At 30.0% G+C, this 23,304-nt stretch overlaps 1 protein-coding gene across 1 annotated transcript in view; it reads right to left on the bottom strand.

Annotated features, from left to right (window-relative positions):
- Positions 1-1,122: 1,122 nt before the first annotated feature.
- The window catches only part of LOC111628530 (1-phosphatidylinositol 4,5-bisphosphate phosphodiesterase delta-4-like), a 53,832-nt gene continuing 31,650 nt past the window's right edge, over positions 1,123-23,304 (bottom strand). The window contains exons 10-19 of the mRNA XM_023372341.1: positions 21,017-21,102; positions 17,202-17,284; positions 13,475-13,567; positions 12,684-12,777; positions 11,937-12,116; positions 10,278-10,385; positions 10,133-10,194; positions 7,289-7,424; positions 6,329-6,478; positions 1,123-1,485 (exon numbers count right to left, since the gene is read on the bottom strand). Coding sequence (XP_023228109.1) covers positions 1,385-1,485; positions 6,329-6,478; positions 7,289-7,424; positions 10,133-10,194; positions 10,278-10,385; positions 11,937-12,116; positions 12,684-12,777; positions 13,475-13,567; positions 17,202-17,284; positions 21,017-21,102 — 1,093 coding nt within the window. The 3' untranslated portion in view covers positions 1,123-1,384. The remainder of the gene's footprint in view (positions 1,486-6,328; positions 6,479-7,288; positions 7,425-10,132; positions 10,195-10,277; positions 10,386-11,936; positions 12,117-12,683; positions 12,778-13,474; positions 13,568-17,201; positions 17,285-21,016; positions 21,103-23,304) is intronic.

The following is a 23,304-nucleotide window of genomic DNA, read 5'->3' on the forward strand; positions in this document are numbered from 1 at the left end:
TCTTTTTGATTATGGTATATTGCATGTTTCAAGAGATTCGAGCAGAATTTGATTATTCTAAGGAGTATTTAAACTTTGAAGGAAAAAAATGACTAAAATCAGTAAGGAAAATAAGACTAGTTGATGTTACTTTTAATCTTTTTGGAGCAAAGTGCATTGTGCCTACTTGCTGTAGTGTCAATGTTTTGAAGCCATCTTTCTTCAGTGCTGAAAAAAGATTGAAAACATGGATTCTGAGAGGAGAAAAAAACTAACCATCTGAAAAAAATGCATCCCAATTTTTGGCTTATTTAGAGAAATTTACCCTTCAAAATTGATACACTTAAGTAAAAACACCTCACAACAGATTTGTATCTCTAAGAAATCTTGATCTTTCAAACTTGCACTTTATTCATGTGTCACTAACATACCTATCCTGTGTTGGCTTGCCTGTTATATTTAATAGTAACTCCTAAGGCAAAGCATGGCTTCAATTGGTTTTCAATGATTTACCCAGGCTGAAAAATTCATAGAAAAAGTTGGTTACCAAATGTGAACACATACTTGCTTCAATTATGTACGAGAAAACAAATTTGACCATTGTGCTTGATTTTGCGGTCACTGTACTCTTCTCCAAGGTCTTTAATTTAGGAATCAGAAAGTAATCTAATAGCTTTGGGTCTTGAACTCAGATCTTGCTGTACAGTTTGTTCCATTCAACTTCAAACCTCCATGCTTTAATTTTGTTCAATCCTAGTGAAAAACTTGTAAACTGTTAAGACATAATTTAAATACTGATAACTACCTTTTTAGAAATTAGAAGTTCAAGTGTATATATAAATGAAAGGGGAGAGAACTAAAAGGTGAGAGTCCCAATAAGTTTGATGATTTTGGGGAAAAATTGTGATGACAGTTGTGTTGGACATGGATTTTTCACACTAATGCACTCTTGATGTTATAAACAACATAAAAATAGCTCTAAAAATTTCAGAAAATGTTTACTATCTGAAAATTACAAAAATTGTTTTGAAAGTATAAACATAGATGCATAATTTTTTTTATTAATTAGTGTACTAATTTTATCAGTTTAATTAGTATTTAAAATGCATGATTCTAAGGAAAGGAAAAAAAAGACGACTAATATTAAACTTGATATTTTTTTTATTTACAAAATTTTATGAATAACAAAATCCAAAGCTTTTATAGATTGGATTAATAGTATCTGTAATATTCAGAGCTGCAATTTATTTAAAAATTTTTTTTAATATGCTCAATTTTTATATGTAACAATTAAAAAAAAAAACAGTAAAACTTTCTAACAATATATTGTTAAACTCTTAGAAAAATTCACAAAGAACAATTATAAATATTTGGCATATATCTTCAATGCAGTTTATTTTGCCCTTTAAAGTTTTGTCGAGAGTTTCTGCTTTGCAATATGGACAAATATAGTAGCTGGTATGATTGGCTGACGAAAATCATTGAGAAGATGGATGTGACGATAACCTGAAAATGAAAAGCATTAAATACTGTCACATACAATATAGACAAAGTTAATTCTAAATTTAAAGAATTTTATTTACACACAGCATTTTAATAATGTTTAACTAGCTAGAAATGAGAATGTTTAATTTCCTCAGCTAGCCTACCTCTCTGGGAACGGGATCAAATCTTGGCAGAGAACAAGAATTTTTCATGGACAGTTTGTCCTTCACTCCCAATAAACTCTCAATAGATACGGAAAAAAGGGCCCTTAATGTCCACAGGGCAGAAAAATTCAAATTGATAATACAAAAATATTTGACTTATAACAAACAATTTTATTAAATTTAAAAGTTAAAATAACTTTTTCCTCCCAAATTTAATTCTTACTCCCTCTCCCACATTTTAGGGGATTTCAAGCTGGTTTTTTTTGTTCAGCTGATTGTAATATTTGAAAGCATTCAAATGCATGTGAGGTTATTTAGGAAACAAACCAAAGCATACATCACTCCTCCTCCAAATTGTGACTCACCTATTTAAAATTATATAAATATTTTAAAATATTTATATAATTTTATATTTTTCATATCAATGTTCACTGCAGGGAATGGAGAATAAACATGCTTTTAAATGTCCCTCAGTTGCCTATCAACTGGCTTCTCCAATGCATTTAACATAAGACATTAGCCTAATGTCTAAAAGCCTTGGTTTCAGAATAAGATTTCTTGCCAGGCTTAGGAATCACAATAACCAGCCATCATTTTCTTAAATAGCCAATGGGGTGCATCTGTTTACAACTTATGTGATTGATATGTATTATAACGACAGTCGAATATAGCCTGCCATGCAAGCAAGATCTATTTTTCTTCTTTAAACTGGAGGTCTGCTTTAAACATTTATAATGCTTCTAAATTCCTAAGTTGATTTGTATGGGTCATTTTTCACATTAGGGTGGCTTATTGGAGTTCTTATATAGCTAGGGCAATGGCTATATCTATCTTATGTTCCAGAAGGTAGAGTGATCTCTTCTTATATCTGATGTTCTATAAAATTCCACTTAAAGTAATAGATCTGGTAGACTCCTGGTGCTCTTTCAAAATCTTTGACTGCCTTGTTTTGAAGCAGCTTGAATGTATGGGGTTAGGCAATTTTTGCACCAACCTGGGATGCTATCGCCATATATAATGCTTGTGGTGTTCATAGGTATAACTTTATGAAGAATAGATGTCTCTCACTGAGGAGTGTTCCTTGTTGGAGTTTTATTCTACTGGTCACTCGGTGTATAGAATAGCACATAGAACAAAAACACATTGCAGAAATTGCAAAGATGCATGGCTACACTAAAAACTTAGTTGATTTCTTTGCCTATTTTTCTATCTTGTTTGTGGTTGCAATGCATGCAGATCTTTGTAACAACTCTATACATTCAAGTTGCATTGAAACAATGGCTGTGGAAATATGGAAAGAGCTAAATACTACTAACAGATAAACAAGATCTCTGCCAAATTGGTTACTTTAGGTCTATATGTGCCTTCTGGAACATAACAGAAAAAAGAAGCAAACCACCTTCCTAGTTATATAAACAAATGAAAAAAAGATTAAACCAGAACTTTGAAAAAATTTATTACAGAACACTAAATGAAGAAGGTTTAGAAGTGTAACAGAAATCTCACTTAAGTGAAAGGCCTAATTATTATTATTATTATTTCAGTATAGACACTATGGCCAATTAGTCTTTTTTCAAGTGTCAAAAACAACAAAAAGAACAAGAACAGAAAAAAAAACCAATTGCATTATATTTAGTTGCATTTTCCTTATTAATACTCTTTTGTGAGTTTTGTTTTTCAAAAAAATTATCATTTATAACATGAATGCTTCAATTTCATTTGATTTTTGCTTTCATCTTTATAAAAATTTGATTGAGAGGATTTTTCTTTATTGTTGTTTTGAGCTTCTTTTGTTTGGTTTTTCAGATAAAATATTGGAATTTGCTAGAGCAGACTGTCCTATAGAAAGTTTTATAGTGTGTTAAGTAGTTATAGTTTCTTCAATGGCTGCAGTATTTTTCCATTATATCATCATGATGACAGTTGTTCATTTTAATCTTTATAAATTTATAAACTAAACAAGTAAAACAGCAAGGCCATCTTTGGGACGAGACTATGTCTCGGAGACTTAGAAAATGGTGCACAATCAAGCCTCAAGGAAAAAAGAAAAATAAGCACTAACCAAAGAGGAAAAGCCGACATTGATACTTGGGATCCTGGTGTAGATTACGGCAGGCTTCATTGCTGCTGTGGTTACGACAGATTGCATTGTCATGGGCCTGACCTCGGCTATGGTAAGTAGGAAGATATTAGTACCCAAATTGTCCTGATGATGATCTCGTCATTTCACAGGATGACAAAACAACAAGAGCAAGAGCATACATGTGTAGCATGTGTCACACGTTTGTCAAAATTTGATTTTGCAACACTTGCATTTCGAAATTCCCAACAAGCAATGCATAAGCAAATCTCGCACTTGTGCCTGTTTGTAGAAACAGTGTTGCCCTTTTGTATTTTATTTCGACTTGTAGGTAGTCAGGGGACCAAGAACCTTTACAATATAATCTGTCACAGTTCCCCAGATAATACCATACTGGATTTTCAGTTTAATGCATGTGTGATATAGACATTAAAAAGGGCCTGAATTTTCCTTATTATTCCTGTGAACTTAGGTATGACTGACACATAGACAACCTTGTCTAAGATGACAGAATACTGATAGATGTCTTTCATTTATTTCTATTTGAATTTGTTCCTTATCAACATTTTTATTCACAAAACCGAGATAGTTATAGTCATTTTGTTTTATTCTACTTTATAAGTTCAAATATGTTAAATCTGGAAAGAATGTTATTCAATTCATGTTGTGCTGCCTGGAGATTATCATTGCATATGCAGATGGCATTGTTCTGATACACTCCAATGATATTAATGTTGGTGTTAGCTTCAAATAGGTCGTTCGTGTAAATATTGAAAAACAACAGTATAAACCATTGAGCATACATTGTCGACTTTTATATGATATTTACAGTTTAATATTGGTCTAAGAGGAGCACCTTTACAATGGATAGTGTCATATTTATTAAAGTTTTCTTTCAAGGATCCAGAGGTCCACACGGTCAAAAGTTTTGGATAAATCTAAAAATAGTGCTACAACTAAAAGATTATCTAATTTATCCTTGACTTCCTGTTTAAAATGTAGTATTGCATCTGTTGTAGAGAAGTTTTGTTTGTAGGCACATTGGTGTTGATGAATTACATTTAAAGTAATTATATATATTTCTAGAGGTTTCTGTGGAAGATTCTCTCTGATTTTTACCAACACAGGAATGATAATGATTGGTTGATAGTTTTCAATGCCACTTTTAGATCTTTTATTTTTTGTATATTAGTATGACCACACTATAATTTAGTTTGTTCAGAAATTTTCCTTTTTCAAAAGATTTAATTATCAGGAAGGATAAAGGTATAGCAATTGAATTGATTATATCAGGTGTGCTAGTCTTTAAATTCATAATTGTATTAGACTTCCTTTTGCAGCAGTGGCCTCCAAGACAAGAATTCTCGTAGCTGTGGAGATTGATTTGGTCTTATTGTTGATTCCTTGTCCCATGTGCAGTTGAAGTATTTCACAAAAGTTTCAGTTATAATCTGATCATCATCTAATAAAAATCATTGCTCATCAAAGGAAATATATTTTGGTGTCATCTTTCTGTTAGTTATATTCAAGGGCAATTTTCTTATATTTTACAAAATTCTGCCGACAAGTTAGCGTTACAGGAAAGGTTACTATAATAATTTGATTCTTCAGCACAAATGTTGGTTCTTATTTCTTTAGAAAGATTTTTTATATCTGATAGTATGTTATTTTGTTGTTTGGAAGGTAGCTTCTTTTTTAATTCTCTAAATAGAGATTTTTTTCTGTTTAATTTTCTCCAGAGTTTCATTTGTAATAATTTTCTTTAAGAAAGTTTTCCTTTTAAAAGTATTTTTCATTTCCAGTTGTTTTACTGGAAGGTATTTATCAGTGAAAATCAACAACATAGCAGAGGTTGGTAAGTTTTATTTTCAATCTATTTCTGCCTTGTTATTAGAAGATTAATTTACTCAATTATGTTGCAATTTCTATAGAAATAACCAGGTGAACAAATTAAATCATGAATTGTGTGTAATATTTAACAGTTCTAATTTTGGATTTAAAAACCCTTGTTCTAGTTCCTTTAGAACAGTGGTCTCCAACCCCCGGGCTGCGGACCAGTACCGGTCCGTGGATCAAATGGTACCGGGCCGCCCAAGGAACATTAAATTATTTCCATTTTATTTACTATGGTGTATTTGTCTCGGGTTTGTGCGACTTTTAATGGACGATGGAACAACGGAATAAACTGGACATAAGAAACATACTTTGGGTGTCATTGTCTTCTGTTATCCCCAGATGGAACTGTCTTGTTGCAAAGAAACAAGCTCAGGGTTCTCATTGATTTAGCGTTCTAGTGAGTTAAAATGTTAAATTACATTATATTCATTTTTTGGTGTAACTGTATTTTATTTTGAAGGCATATTTAAATACAGTTAAATTAAAATTATTAAATTAAATCAATCAACGTCCCCCCAGTGGGCCGCAGTAAAGTTATCAAACATTGACCGGTCCGCGGCAATAAAAACGTTGGGGACCACTGCTTTAGAACATACTTTACACTATTCTCATGCCATTATAAACATTAGCATTTAAATATTTTTGTAATATATGTGTGAATGAGAGAGTGTGTGTATATGTCTGGAAAATATTAAAAGGTTTTAAGCTTCTAAATATTACTTACCTTCAGCCATCGCTGTGTATGGAATTGCATATTCACCAAGTGTCACATTGACTCCTGTTTTGCACTCATCTTTTACTCTAAATACAATTATGGCAAGTGCAGGTAAACAAATTTGAAATGTGAAGGTTTCGTTCCATCTTGGATTAAAACCTGAAAAATGAATTTTAGTGAAATTTACAGTTTTTTTTTTTAAGTCAATGAAATAAACTGTATACAATATAATAGATATTTATCTAAACATATATAATATTACTTTTAAATAACTATTATAAAAAGAACAAGGGGCCATAATTGCCTATTTTATTTTAAAAAAAGCTGAAATTCTTGCATATTAAATTATATATTTCCCAAATGTCAATGCACATACTAGTGGGGCTTTGTATCCTCAAAGACTTTCAAAATTTCTAGTGTAAAAGATGCACAGTTGCCACAATTCTGTCCATAAGCCCCTGAATAGTGTTTGGTTTCATCACATAAATGCAATCCTTCTCAAAAACCTAGAGGCAAATACCCACAGGGTATTGTTGGGTGGTCTCTGAAGCCAAGAGATATCATACCTGGATACCGGATTTAATGCAGTAGGGTTATTCAGAGTTACATAAACCTTTTGTACCTCATTAATGCTTCCTGCTTTTTGTTCCATGAGCATGTACAAAAAAATATTCTAAGAAACATTGCAAGGCACAATATTTAAAATCCTTCTGAATTTGATTTTATATGGGTGAACGGAAGTTATTTGACAGAAAAAAAGATGTATAAATTAATTTTTCATCCATCTGACATTTTCCTTTATGATGATTAAAGGAAAATTGTCATATATTGATATATTCATTTCTATATTTTATTGTAAAAAAGAATTAATACAATCATCATGATTCCATTAAAATCTTACTGCATTAATCAAATTTATTTGGTCTCTAAAGTTTACTAGTACTCTAAAATTGGAAATTAAAATTTTACCATTATTGTGAACATAATTTGTGCTCTGCTTTGATTCATCACAAGGATGACCTCTAATTTCAACTGTTACATAGGGATCAATGACTTCTCCTTCATAGTCTTCATCTGGCTTTGGAATGTGCTGACCACTTATAACCTGTTTAATATAGAAATGTGATTTAATCAACGGATAATGAATGTAAAGTATAAAAAGATATTAATATAATTTAGCAACTTAAAAATTGAAATAATGGCTAAAAGTTATAATGATTTAAAATGAATCAAGTGTATCGTTAATTATAATTTTTTATCTTTTGTGATATGATTGATGACAAATAATAGTTGTACTGTACAAATAGATAACACATCATATTGCAAAAAACTATATTAAAAAGTGTTTGAACTAGTATCATAATTTTAATTGTTCAAATTTGAAAACACAAATACACACATGATGTTTTTCTTGTATCCCTGATGCTTTAACAATTAATTAACTAGTTTACTAGATGTTATAAAAGATTTGAATGAAACTTGTCTCTAAATTTTATAATTAATTAATTTTAATCACCATAATTTAATTTGAGATCCATTTTGATTCACAAGGATCAAAATGATCATTAACTTCAATTGTTAAAACTAATAATTCTGATTTGTTTATTTTTAAAAATACATTTTTGGTATATTATTAATATACTTTAATAGAGTTTAAATAAAAGTAAATGAGTAATTATTTATTGTGACATCATAACAATGTCAGGCTGCAATTTTTAATCATATTTTTAATTTTTTAATATATATTCTCTCTGCCTCAAATTAGTAGTGAATTGCCCCTGTACATCATACTTTTCCTTTAACAAGAGAGTTTTGCTGGTTGTTTATCACACTTTTCAGGGGAAAATTTTTGAATTAAAATAACACAACTTCTGGTTTGCATCAGATGTTTGTATATAGTAAATTTGGGGTCACCTGCTCCTAAGGTTTTCATATCTAGTATCATCTTTCATACAGAAATAACCAGGTGGATAAATTAAATCCACCTGGTTATGAATTGTGTGTAATATTTAACAGTTCTAATTTTGGATTTAAAAACTTTTGTTCTAGTTCCTTTAGAACATACTTTACACTATTCTCATGTCATTATAAACATTAGCATTTAAATATTTTTGTAATAAAGGGTGTCTCAGTTAAACATTTCAGAACTTCTAAGAGGGGTAGGATGCATCCCGATGACTGAATCATATAGCAATGCAGGGTCGGAAATCTAACTCTGTTCTCAAGATTAAGGAAAGACAGATGGGGAGATGATTGAAAAAATTTTAGACCTATAAATTTCCACTATTTGCAGCCAATATAACCACACTCTTATCTGAATGTAAGCATTTCTGAAAACAATTTGAATATTGGAACTTTGGATATTGGGAAACATCCTCAATTACTTTGATGCAGTAATATTTTTCAATGTTTCAGTGGCATTTGGGAAAATTTGAGAGATCCAATCATTTCAAATTTTAGCATGCTATTAAACTATTAGTAAGATAATTGGAGTTTGTAATGAAGAATGAGATTAAAGGATATGCACAAGCATTTGTTTAAGATAATAGATCCTGGTTTACAAATACATGAATCTGGAGAGAGCCTCCTAACTGATAATTTGTTCTTCTTCTTCTCCCTAACACTTATTTGTGAGCCAGAGGGATACAAACCCCAAGGACAATAGACAATGCAGATATGTATGATGATATTTTATATTATCACAATTTACTAACATGGTTTCATCAATTTTCTGGAGTTTGTATTGAATAGTATAAATTTTATTTGTCCCCTGGTTAAAATATACTCATATAGACATTTTGGTGGATTTCTGTCATGTATATGTTGAGAAGTTTTTATTTAACAACATGTATGCATATGCCTAAAAAAACAAAAAATATATGTATTAAGACTGAAGAAGGATCTGTTATGTCCAAAATACATAGAAGAAAATTACATGTGTCAAGGTCATTTTATTCTGTGTTTAATCTAGTGTAATAAATCAGTCTTTGAGAAAAGTGTGCTAGCATGAAACATAAAATGAACATAATATACTGTTTTGTTAAACATTATTTCTTTAGATAAAGAATCTTCAAATACCGGATTAATATAAAAATATCACTTACTAAAACCAATAACCGGTATTAAATAATCGTAAAATGTACTGCGAATGTATTCGTTCATAGTTATTCTAAAGACGAATCGCTGCTTGAGAAAGGTCCTAGGGAAAGAACCGAAAACGTTCGCAGTACATTTTACGATTATTTAATACTGGTTATTGGTTTTAGTAAGTGATATTTTCATTATTTCTTTGCTTTTTATGTTCCTTTTTATTTTAAATATAAACCTACAATATAGTAATTTGGGACAGCTATATAGGACCCCTCACACACAAATTTTAACTGTTAAGGTAATGGATCAAGGAATTGAAATTTTGATAATAAAAGGATACATCCTGAAGTAACCAATATTTGACAACTTATTGACATCAGACTAGAATATAACAGCAAGTCTTGAAGGTGCTTCTTTGTATTGATAAAAGAAGAAATGCATTCAGTATGATTGCCATTGCTAAACTGGCAACCATATAGAATGCATTTCAACTGACACATATCCAGCTTGGGAAAAGAATACTCCAACTGATGGTAGAAGCAAAGTATTCTTTAATACCAACAACACTGATAAAGGCCTCACTTTCATAAGAATAAAAAAAAAACTTTCTGGCATTCTCTCACAATTTTATAACAATTAAGAAAGGTATTATATGTCATCAGTGAAATAGATTTCTGTATTTCTAAAGATAAGTTAAAATTAATTTTTCTTAAAATTACTTACCTTAATAGTCAAAATCTCTTTGTATGTTTCTTTAGGAGGATCAGAAGGATTATATTCTATATCTATAATAAAGAAAAAACAAAATTTTTTCAGCACGGTGAATAATATGAATGATAGGAATATCTAAATGTAATAATACACTAACCTTTACATAAAAATTCTGGTTTCAAAACATAACCACATCCACCATTCTGAACAAATAATGCTTGGTTAAAGAACATTGGTTCATCATAGGTCTGATAATTTAGAGCAACTGCAAAAAACACTTAAAATTAAATATAATATAAAGTAAGAATTCATTTTATTTAAGATCATTAAACAAATTCTTAATTCAAGTACTTAATAATAATGCTAGAAATTAAATTCAATGTACAGGGTGCAATGAAACTCCATTTCAATAATTGAGGGATAGATTCTAGTGTTACCACAGGGTCGGCACCTCTTGATTTGATGCCACATTAGAACTGACACCACAGTGTCTTAACAGACACGGAAATTGCAATGGGCATTAGTAATTACATTCATGCACGAGTGGTTGCATAGGTAGGTGTTTGGACTCAGAATGGACATGGATTGAGACAACCAGAAGAAGTGCACTCCAACAAATTTATCATATAAAAATACCCGTTTATTTATCTATACTATTTACAAATCTGTACAAAGTTATTTAAGACACTGCTTATCTGCTAATTTTATAACACAATATAGGGAAAAAGGTATAACCTTATCAGTAATATCGCAACCTTGACCATGAGAGAGAGTTTACAATCGTTCATGCATCAATAAATACCTTAGTTAACTGAAGTTGGTCCCTCTTTGGAATCGCAGAATCAGTGGATCAATGTACTCCTAGTCTGCAAGATTCAGAAGAAGCTTTTATGAATTGAAAGGATGGAAGTCTTTTGATGTCTTGAGAAGGGCAAAGGATGGGCGATGGCTTGAGCAGTATTTAAAGAGATCAGCGAGCATATCAGTTTACAGAACTATCGATGACAGCAAACTCAGATTGTCATTGACCCCCTCCTTTTTATGAGGAGGATCCTTCATGGATATTTCCCATGACCTTATTAGGATTTATTATATGTCGGGGCCAATAGTTGAATTTCGATCGTTGGTTCTGGGTGACACATTAGGAAGATGTGTCACCTTTGAAAGGAAGTGAATCTGGAGAAAGATGATAAAAAACTGGAAGGATATGATCATAAGTGTTGGGAAAAAAAAAAATAGAACTTTCTTCCCATGAGTTTCGTTTTTTTAAAAAAATTAATACTTAACGTGAAAACAGTTTATAGAAGAAAAAAAAAAGTTTGCCAAATGCCAGCTCTCACACTAGGATCAAAAATAAGCTTAAAATACTCTAAAAACTAAAACGTTTTTCAAATTTCACTGTTTGAGAACTGTCCTGCCAAAAAATTTTCTGAAATCAATTTCAACCTCCTTCAAATGGGTCTGCTAACAAACAGTGGTACCCACTGTTTGTTACCAGACCTGTTTGTTACCAGTGTGTTGTACCCACTTCTATTTCAGTTTGTATGAGTTAGTAACACAGTTTTCAACATTTAAAATAAAAATTGGCTTTAAAAACAGAAGGTTTAAGTTTATTTTTGATCTTAGAATCTATCCCTAAAATATTGGCATGGAGTTACATTAAACCCTATATGTCTAAAAATCATGATATCGGTTATGTTTGACCACCTCTTTTCCATTTTTGTGGTAAAATACGATAAAATTCCAAAATTAAAATTAGTATACTTTAAGGTTTCTTACACATACAATAACTTATACCATAACAAATTTTACTCACCAATTTGACAACCAACATTCCAGAACTGCACAGGATCATAATTACTAGAATCTGTTCTAGTACCTTTTGGATATATTCTTGATAAATGATGTCTGTTATATTTCACATAGTCTTCTCCATTTTCATTAACCAATCTTTCTGCTTTCACTTCTTGAAATGATGACATTTCATAAAACTTCCCTTTGGTGGAAAAATATTAAATACTTAATCACTATTATTGAAAAAAAGGTTTTAAGAAATATTAAAAATCATTATAATTTAATAATAATGAATAATACCATATACAAAACACAAGTCTAGAAACATTAGGGCAACAGTAGCACACATACATCATATTATAGAAGGCTGCAATACTAAACACGTCACATAATCAGGAAATGCTTAAGTTTTTACATAAACAAAACATTTGTAGTTGAACAACATAATAAATAGATATATATATATTGGTTTTGCATTTGGCATATGAAAGTTTTTAATTACACTTCATATTTCTATGAATTTTTTATGTAATCTAAAGATGCTCTTAGTGACTTTTCCTTTATGTTTGAATGAGATTTCATATTATTCAATTGAGTGAGTTATTTTTAAAGTACAATGCTAATACAATAGATTTTAGAAAACTAAACTATAAGTGAAACAAATTGATATATGGGTTAAAAAGATTATAGACTATAATACAATACATATTACAATATACTTTACATGCTAAAAATATTTCAATATTTTATTCTGAAATGGAATACTTACATGTTTTTGTTTTCTCAAATCCTTTAAATGAAGTAGCTTTAACATAATTGACTAGATCTGATAATTCAGCTGCTAATTTGCCATCTTCTTTTGGCTGAAAATTACATTAAATTAATTTTGTGATCTGTTTCACTTCAAATAGAAAGTAGTTTTTGACTAGTAAAATAAAATTCAGAATTATCAACAGAGTGGATAAACAATAAACATGAGATATAATGTATACAGGGACAGATAGGGACCCTAAGGCTGCTTACTCTCTTTTCTGATCTCAGACATAGTAAAAATGCTTAAATATTTTAAAATTTTCAGATAAGATATTTTGTATTAAATCAGTTTCACAGTGTTCTTATATCAATTTTCTCATTTGTCTTCAAACATCATTACTCTTCCAAAACGAACAATTTGAGACATCGTCACAATGCTGGCCTGCAATTTTTAATTATTTTAAAAAATTTTCACACAGTTAATCAAGTCACTGACCCAAGCTTTCCATATCTGATCTGGATTTTTAGTGGCACCTTTCCCCTGTTATCATACTTCTCCTGATAACAATTGAGTCATGGCAATCATCTATCTGTCCTTCATTAATCTCAAGAATGGAGTTAGACAGTGAAAACATACAGGCTGCAGTTTTCAAATTGCAACCCAACAACAGTAATCCGGCATAACAACTGTAAAATATCTATTATTATATAAGGGCCTCTTAAGAAATTGGATAATCTCAAAAAAATACTTAAAATGACCTTGATAGTAAGTATATTAATATTAAATAAATTATTTAGGAAATTTACCTTTTCTTGTCTGGGTGTATCAGTAGGAGGAAGATCTTCATCATCAGAATCTGAATCAACAGGTTTGGCACTGGTTGCATCTAACTTTTTATTCTGAAATTAGAAAATTGAAATAAGTCTTGTAAATTTAATACAACAAATGAACTAATTAATGGAAATCCATAACACCTTAAAATGCAACTCTTTCTAAAAAGTGGAAACTATATGTTGGTGTAGTAAATATAATGATTTGCTTCGTCCCATTGTAACAGGATTTCTAAATATTATGGTTTCTACTTCTTCAAATTCTCCCAATAATATTCTTAATGTACACAGCTTCTTTAGAATACTTAAGGATGTAGCAAAATTGGCCCAATGGAAGGACCCAGTAAAGTTAAGTCACTCAAGATAAATTGAAAGAGGAGCCATTTGGAAATGTTCAACAATTACCTCAAATTGACTTTCATATATCAAGAATAAACAATGTTCAACAAAGATAAAATGATCTAATGGATTTTTTTTTCTTTTAACCATATCAGTCTCTCAAAGTCAAAATGTAGCCATTTGTGACTTAAAAATAAAAAGGAAATCTACCAGAGAGTATCCTTTAGCGAGAGAATGTTTATCTTATCAAAAATATTTATTTCTGGCTTGATCTCTTCATTGAAGAAAAACATGTTAACGTCAGCTCCTGGCATATGCAAGGAAATTATGATAGCTTGATGCAAAGAACAATTTGAGATGCCTGTAATCATTTGATTCACCATAATTATGATTGTAAAAATGGAAACCACTCCAGATGATTCAAACATCTGTTTGACTGCCCTAAGAGAGAAATGAACAAGCAATTATTTATTGTGACATCGTCACAATGCCAGACTGCAAGTTTTAAATCATATTTTTAATTTATTTAATTTAAAATAAATGGTCCCCACCTCAAATTAGTACTATAGTGTTTTGCCTCTGTACATCATACTTTTCCTGTATCAATAGTCATGCCAGTCATCTATTAACTGCTTTTGGGAGAAGTTTTAAATTGAAATAATGTGACTTCTGATTTGAATTAGAAGTTAGTAAACAGTTAATAACTTCTGCCGTATCTGGTCTTTGATTTCATCTATCTAACTCTGTTCTTGAAAGACAGATGGACTACAGTGGGAATTTATAGGTCTACAATTTTTTCAAATTTCAGCCCAATGAGTCTAAAATGGAAAACAATAGATTTGAGAGGACAGATACCTAGAAATTTTATTAATGACAGAATTAGATGATTTAAATGTAGAAAAATAAGTGTTAAGCTAGAGATTTTTCTAATCAAGTGTTTCCAAAATCTAAACTACTAGGGAGAAGGAAGATGGTTGATTTCAAAGCCTCAGTGGTTTTAAATCTGATTTTAGATTTTGTATTCTCATAAAATTTTCTCTTGTTGTCTGGAAAAAATGCCACATAAGACAACTTCATATGGGACAACAGCTACAAATACTTAATCCAACAACTGATAGGCACAAACAAATTTACATCCAAAAATATTGACCTATTCACTATCAGAAGATTAGTTGTGAAGTAATGATGATTAAAGATTAATATATCCATTTCTTTATTTTGCATGCTGACATCTCCAGATAAACCCAGAAAAAGAAAGTTTTGCTTGTTTTGTATGGTGTTTTTCTGAGGACTGTTGTTGAGACGTGTTGTGCTGAATTGGAACATTTTTGATACTAGATTAACTTACGAAATATAATTTTTTAAAAATATATTTTTCAACATATTTATTTTGTTTGTGCAAAATAAAGAAATAATTTTTAACGATACAATAGCTGTGATTATTATTTTTAAAAAAATATTTGTTAGGCTTAACATTGACGAAAATTCAATGTGAAGCAACATGCAACGGAGAAAAATTTCAACATGCACTAGTTAATATATTTTTTCATACATGATCAGTTATCCAAACAACCCCATTCCCAAATTGTTTTGGATAATTGATGCTCTACTGTATATGTATATGTAAAATGTGTTAATGTGTGTATATATATATATATATATATACACACATTAACATATATNAATTGATGCTCTACTGTATATGTATATGTAAAATGTGTTAATGTGTGTATATATATATATATATATATACACACACACACATTAACAAACTTGGGTTTTGCTTTGTATTTGGCTAAATTAATATAAGCAGGGCAGCTGAAACATTTTCAAGATACACAGTTCAACTGCCACTCTCTGGGAGAATGTTTGCCATTTGCTGACAGATTTTTTCCTTATATATACATATACACTGCACTGCTTATATTAATTTAGCCAAACACAAAGCAAAAGCCAAGTTTATTACAGTATTGGTGACATAATGGTTATGCAATTATGCAATGTCATGTTTCATAGGATAACACACTAAATGAATATAATATCAATCATAAAAAAGCTTCATGACAATTTTAATAGATTTCTATAGATTTAAGTGAATTATCTTCTGGAATGTCCATTTTTTTATTAACAATATGTTTTTTCTTTAGAAACAGTCATGTTTCTTTTCATTTCGTTTTCAATCAACATCACAAATGAAATACTAAATAATCATTGACTGGTTTATCATGGCTACATGCAAATATAGTCATAAGCAACCTTCATAATAGAAACTAAAGTAAAACTTCTCTGAATTGATATTATATCAAAAATTGCATTGTCTCAAATAGTTGAATGCATTGTACATTGTTGCAACTCTAAGAAGTTGCACCATATTCAGATCAGGTAAAATGTGTACAGGATACTAAATCTGTTTGAGTCAGGGGTCTTTATTCTCCCAGTTAAAAAAATTTTTGAACAGAGAAGGCATGACCACTGTTGTCCAAAACTATCCTGAGGTAAGAAAGAAAGATTGTGTGAAAAAAGAAGGAGACAGACTTTGGGATCTGAGAAGGATGGAGGAAAAGGATGGAAACGTTTGCAAAAAAGATCAGTTTTTTACTCCCTAGATATGTCTTCACTGTAGCCCTCATTTAGGATGGTGTATTGCATGTAAACCATAAAAAACCAATTTCATAATTATGTAATATTTATCATCATCATCAAGAACAGAATGGCATCTTTCAATTGTTAGCACTTTGAACACAGATAAATTCAAAGTGTTATAACAATTGAATTTATAACACTTAGTTTGTGGGATAGAATGTATCTCTCATCATTTATTCTTTTTAATTTAATAACAAAATTTCAAATGAAGGTAACTTGAAACGAGTTAAATTATTTTATTTTTGATGGTAATGTACAAATTTATCTTATGATTTAATTGATTCCTTGTTTTTATGTAATATTTTCTTTTAAATTAAATAATAATTATTGGGCTGTAATTTGAAAAAAATTGTAGACCTATAAATTCCCACTGTCATCTGTCCACCTTCTCTGTTTCCTTAATCTCAAGAACTGAGTTAATTAGATAAAATCTGAGACCAGATACAGAAACTGTAGGGGCAGGAGGCCCCGATTAACTATATATGAACTTCTGATTCAAACCAAAAGTCATGTTATTTCAATTCAAAAACTTTCCCATGAAAGGTGTTAGATAGATAACTGGCATGACTTTTGTTAAAGGAAAAGTATGATGTACAGGGGCAAGCCACTACTAATGAAATAATTGTGTTTATTTCAAATGGGATTTTGATGATACTTTAAGCAAAATTTTAATGTTTTGGAAATGTGCTATTCTCATAAGCCAAGCAAAGAGTGCAATTACCTTTATTAAAACCTTTCGAGCCAAAGATTCTGGTGATGGCAGTTCTTGTTCCTCAGGTTTCACAGGAGCTGAATACAAATAATCTATAAAAACAAAAAATTTACCTTTTATTTAAAATAGTATATAATAAATTATTTTTTCTATAACTTGTAATTTAAAAAAGAAAACTATTTAAGTTCAGTAACTTTTTATTAAAATATAGTCTTACATTTATTATATTTGACATTTATAAAATGCAATTTCTGAAGAAAAATATTTTTTAGAAAGATATATGTTTGTGTTTCTCCAAATTATCTGATAAATTAAAAGTATGCTATATTCAGAACTATGTAAATACACAACTAATTTAGAACAAAGATACTTAGAGCTCAAATTTATCATTGAAACAAACAATTTAGAAAGTTTTTCTAAAATCTCATTTTTAAACTACTGTAAATAAACAATTAGGACATTTTACAATTCCAACAATTAGGAATTGTAAAATGAATTGTAACAAGGCAGTTGTCTTCACACAGCCTTATGGATCAGATGTAACTGTTTTGTTTAATGCCTGGAAACCAATCATTTTAATAATATGGAACTGCCTACCAGAATTTGGAAAATGTTGGAGAAAAGACATTTACAGGTCCCAAATAATATGATATATCACATTGTCATTGTATTAAAATACTATGCTAGATAGTTTGTTTTTTAGTATATGGATTACATTAAAAATTGTGAATACAGTGCACTGTATATATTAGATATTCCTTTGTATTGGTTAACTAGTGATGTTGTAATTGTTATGTTGTTGCCATGTGTTTGTAAGCTGATGAGGGGTCCTTGTACATGAAATGCATCCTTACCTAAATTTGAAATGTGATTATTAAAGACTAACTTTTTTGTAAAAGTTCTGGTATTTCTTTCTGTCAGCATTGGTGTGATAATCCCTCCAAATTGTTAAATCCTACTTATTAGGTTATCTAACTATCTAATTTATAGTCATGGGCTAAAAGCATCATTTATTATTATAAGCTAACATAATTAGTTGTAAAAATAAAATTATAAACTAAGGTTGCCAAATCAAGATAAGACTAATGAGAAGGAATACTTATGAGAGGGTAGATTAATATGAAGCTAAACAATCATAATTAGTTCAAAGACCTAATCTGGTCTAATTAGCATGGACTTATTTTACAAGTAGTAATGAATAGTTTACAATCTAAGTCAATTTGGATTTTAATTTGGTTAGGAGGACAAATTAAAATCAAATCAGGAATTCAAGTTTTCAGGAAATTTTACAAATTGATTTTTCATTTTTCTGTAATGTGAAAATGAAATAATAAACACCATTATTTCACATATAAATCACATTGAAAGAAAACTAATGTTAAATAAAAACTTTTCTACTTTTTAGAATTACAAAATTATTAAAAAGACTAGCAGACCCCGCCATGCGTTGTTGTGGCTCAAAATGTATCTATTATAAATGTATAACACTTCCCCCGTGGGGAGAAATTTTTCGAAAAATCCCTTCTTAGTGTACATTCTGTTGACGTACCCTATTAAAACACAATCAAAAACGCAAAATCCCACATCTAAAATAGTATAAATAGAAGCAGAGTTATTTATGGTAAGCCTTAATCCTAACCATTTCTCTTCAGTGGGGGGAATTTCGACATGTATATTATATAAAAACACGTGCTTATTTGAATGCAGTGTTGTGTCAAAATTTCAAAGGAATCAGTAGGAACAAACGAACATTACATTTTTATCTATCAATATATAGATAGATAGATGATCTGCTTTAGTTCATTTTCACAGAAAAGCAAACTTAGGGCATCGTAATCATAGTACCATCTGTTGACATAATCATAGTGCCATCTGTTTGGACATAAAAGCCTTAACCTAGATTATATCTTTTAATTTATATGAATGTTTAACAGAATAATATACAGCTTATGTCCACCCGAAGTTCCATTCTAAATATTGGTGAAAGAATTTTTGAAATCTGATGAGTAGTTTCGGAGATTACCCGCTACATCCAAACTTACTTACAAACATTACCTCTTTATAATATTAGTATAGATATAGATAAATACTATTTTACATAAAAGTTACATTTGTTGTGAAACAATAACAAAAAGTTTTAAAATTTTAATTATTTAATACAGAAAATTAATATAGTTAAAAAAGTAATAAATATGAGATAGGGAGGATACAAAGATCCAAATGTTTGCATTTAATCATCTTCATGATTATTTTCAGCTTCAATGACCAAGCTTAGAATTGATATCCATTAGAATGTGAAACAGAATTGAATTGTAATGAGTTCTGTTATTTTAACATGTAAATTATAATAGATCTAGAATATAAGAAACATAACAACAACAAAGAAATATAAATTCATCTAATAGCTATGAAAATAAAATAATAATACTAATAATACTGAATCTATTGAAATCTTCACTAGCATTTCAGGAGTCACAGCATTGACTCCCTGCCAACTAAAAAGGTCTACAGGAATCAGAGTTACCAATTTTTGGGTGTCAATTTCTCAACTCCTCAAATGCCCAAAGTAATTCTGAATTTCTCATTCAAAAGAAAATTGTTTCCTTAGGTAGTGTGCAAAATTTCACGATTTTTTTGTAATGTGGTTGCCAAAATATAAGCAATTGAAAAGTGCAAAGATTGCCAAAAAAGCTGCAGTTTCTTCTCCTTTTTCTTCATCCAGCACTGCAGATGCTCAGAGAAAACATCACTGGGTCTAAAAAGCTCAAATTTTAAAAACTTAAGCCTTTCTCATCAATGAAATGCTTGCGAAACTTCCAGGTTGATAGGTCAAAGTTCACCAGGGTTCCCCCGTAGAGCTAATTCAGTTTTATAGCTTAATTTTATACGTAAAGATAAAAATGCATGGAAACAAATGAATTTTATTCAAAATGTTAGTCAGAATTACAAAAGTTCAAATTTATGCAAATTAAAACTTTTATAATGATTTTTCTATACGGTATATGAAAAGTGTCAGTCAGCGCCAACCGAAATGAATATTGAAAGCATTCAGTTGGCGAGCACCAACCAAATTATACATCATCGTCTTATGTCTTAACATAATAGAATTTAACTTGATTTTGTTTAATAATTGTATTAAGATCTAATTAAATCATTATTACATTCTTTAATAATCATAACCAAAAAACTCTAGTAGCATAATGTAGATTCATTACTCCATATAGATCATGACAAGTTTCTTAATCTAAATACAGATCACTCACTGAATAAAAAAACTTATTCATTCCAACCTAAAAAGTTTAATTTTTCAAAAATTTAAAAAACAAAACTAAACTATTGCAGAAAACTTAGAACATGAAAAATTATTTTTGGATAAATGAATTACCATAGTATAAATTACTATTATTTATGAATAAAAATTAATTGGTAATAATTTTATCAGATTATCTGTCAATAAAATTTAACAGAATTCCTAAAAGTCCACATTAATATGCAATTACTAGTGTCTTGTATTTTTTCCATCAGTTCTTTTGACTGTTCATCACAATTAAAATAATTAAATTTTCAATTTTTAGCAAGATACAATAAATTGCAATGATCTATATATAATTCTATGTAACATAATTTACGATTTTGAATTACATGCTAATGGAAATAAATTTTTTTTGCATAGTTTTGAATATTGTTAAGCATAATCATATATTGTTAATCTCGTAAAATTAAAATTCTGATAATTATTTGAATTAATAAACAATATAAATTATTTTCAAATTATATTATGATTCATTGATTTAAACATTAAAAATAATTACATTTTTACTTACCACCTAATATATTTACAAGATGTTCTGCCATTTTCTTTTGTTGTTGAACACTACAATGATTTTCTAATGACAATATCACAGGATATCTAGAAATTAAGATAATAAATTTAATGTGAATAGAACAGAAGGCTAAATTATCTAAAATTAAAGAGTAAAAATAATTTTGAAGAATCAAACTGATGAAAATGCTTTGCTTTTAATATGTACACACACTTTTAAATAGAATATAGTATTTTAATTTAAATTCATTTTCTATTTGTAATCAAATATTTTCAAATGAAAATAAGTATTAAAAATTATTAACTATTTATGATAATCTATAAAACGGCTCAGAAATTTAATTGTAAAAAGCAATTGAAATAAGGAATTGTGTTATTATATTCATATAAACTTATTATTTGCAGCAAAATATCTTAAAATATATTTTTAAAAACAAAGAAACATAGTAAAAATACAGTATTCTTGAATTCTAATACATAAATAATCCCCAAATTCCATAAGCCTAGACTACATACATTTTTGGTATAATTATAAAAGATACTTTCTTTACAAGTTTATAATAATGTGATTGATTTGAATCAGAAAAATTAAAGCAATGAGTATGTATGAAAATGGTCAAACATTAACAATTTTTTTTTTCTTGGTGCTTTACACAGAGGCAGCTCTAGGATTTGGAAGGTCTTAGAAAAATTTATTTTTGTAGAAAATAGATAGTAGAACACACAATAAAGTAATAAAAATGTGTAAAATAGATTTACAACAAACTGGAAAATTCAATAGGTGTACAGAAATTCACCTACAAAACTGCTTTCATGCTTTTATCAAGTTCATTAATTATAAAAGAAAAGTCCTCTTCTGCATCATTCTCTCTTTCAGTGGACAAGATCAAAAGAGAAGAAAATCCCTTGACATATTGTTGATTAGTAGTAGTTCTTGATCAATTTTAATTTAGAAAATGATTGTTCTACAGATGAAACAGATACCACTACAATTATATTTTCAATAACTACTAATTTAATGATTTAACTACTTAAATATATTACCAAATGTTCAATACTCCTGCAAGCACAAGGTCCTATTCATCATTTTTTTGTCTTTATGTAGGGCTACACCCTATTACAGATAAGGCTTTTATGACATGTACTGGTATAGGACAAAATAATAGGAACACCCCTTTCGAAAGGTGTTGTACTTTGACCATCCAATACAACCCCATCACGTGTCACAACAGTCTGCCATCCAGTGGTGGTGAAAGGGAAGGTATCAGTCGAGCATTTGGCAGTGTGACAGTTGCATGAGAAAATTCTGTTCCCAGCAAAGCACCATTATGTCCAACCTGTCCAACATGCAAAGAGGTATGATTATTGGAGCTCGCCTTGCTGGAGTGTCCGTGTCTAGAACAGCCAACCTTATGGGTGTTTCAAGGTCCACTGTGTCAAGGGTTATGACAGCCTACACAAAACTGGGAAAGGTGTCTTCTGCGAAGCAGAACAGTGCATGAAAGTCAAAGTTGACTGACCAAGATAGACGAGCATTGAAGAGGCTAGTCACCCAAAAACATAAGACCACACTGCAGCAGATAACCTCTGAGATGAACACCCATCTCCAGAACACAGTATCCACCAAAACTATTCAACGAGAGCTGCATGCTGTGAGCATTCATGGCTGAGTAGCCATCCTAAAGCCGTTAGTGTCACCACAGAATGCTATGAAGCGACGACAATGGTGCCAAAACCACCGAAACTGAACACAGCAGCAATGGGAACAGGTCATCTGGTCTGATGAATCATCATTTACAGTCGACCCCCAAAACACTGTTGATAATTCCATTTTATATGAATTCCATGTTGTACGAGTCCCTTAGATTTTAAAATACATTAGAGCGTTGATTATCCAAAAGTCAATCATCCGAAACGTCAATCATCTGAAAGAATTCCAGTCGGCAAATTTAAATTTTTACCAGTGCTGTGGCACTGCAATCTTTGACTATGTCTTGGGCTACTCAAATATTTTACATTTTTGATACTAAATTAACTTCTGAAGTATAATTTTTTATTGTTTTTATATTTTTCAATATATTTATTTTGTTCGTACAAAATAAAAAAATAATTTCAATCGATACAAGTCTTCGTTAGGCTTAACATCGACGAAAATTCAACGCGAAGCGACACGCAACGGAGAAAAATTTCAACACGGGATAAATTAATATATTTTTTCGTACATAACTGGTTATCCGAAAAATAAGTTATCCGAACAACCCCAGTCCCCAATTGATTCGGATAAACGAC

The sequence above is a fragment of the Centruroides sculpturatus genome, unplaced genomic scaffold, assembly GCF_000671375.1.
Source record: "Centruroides sculpturatus isolate CEXI.00-Female unplaced genomic scaffold, Cexi_2.0 scaffold426, whole genome shotgun sequence".
NCBI lineage: Eukaryota > Metazoa > Arthropoda > Arachnida > Scorpiones > Buthidae > Centruroides > Centruroides sculpturatus.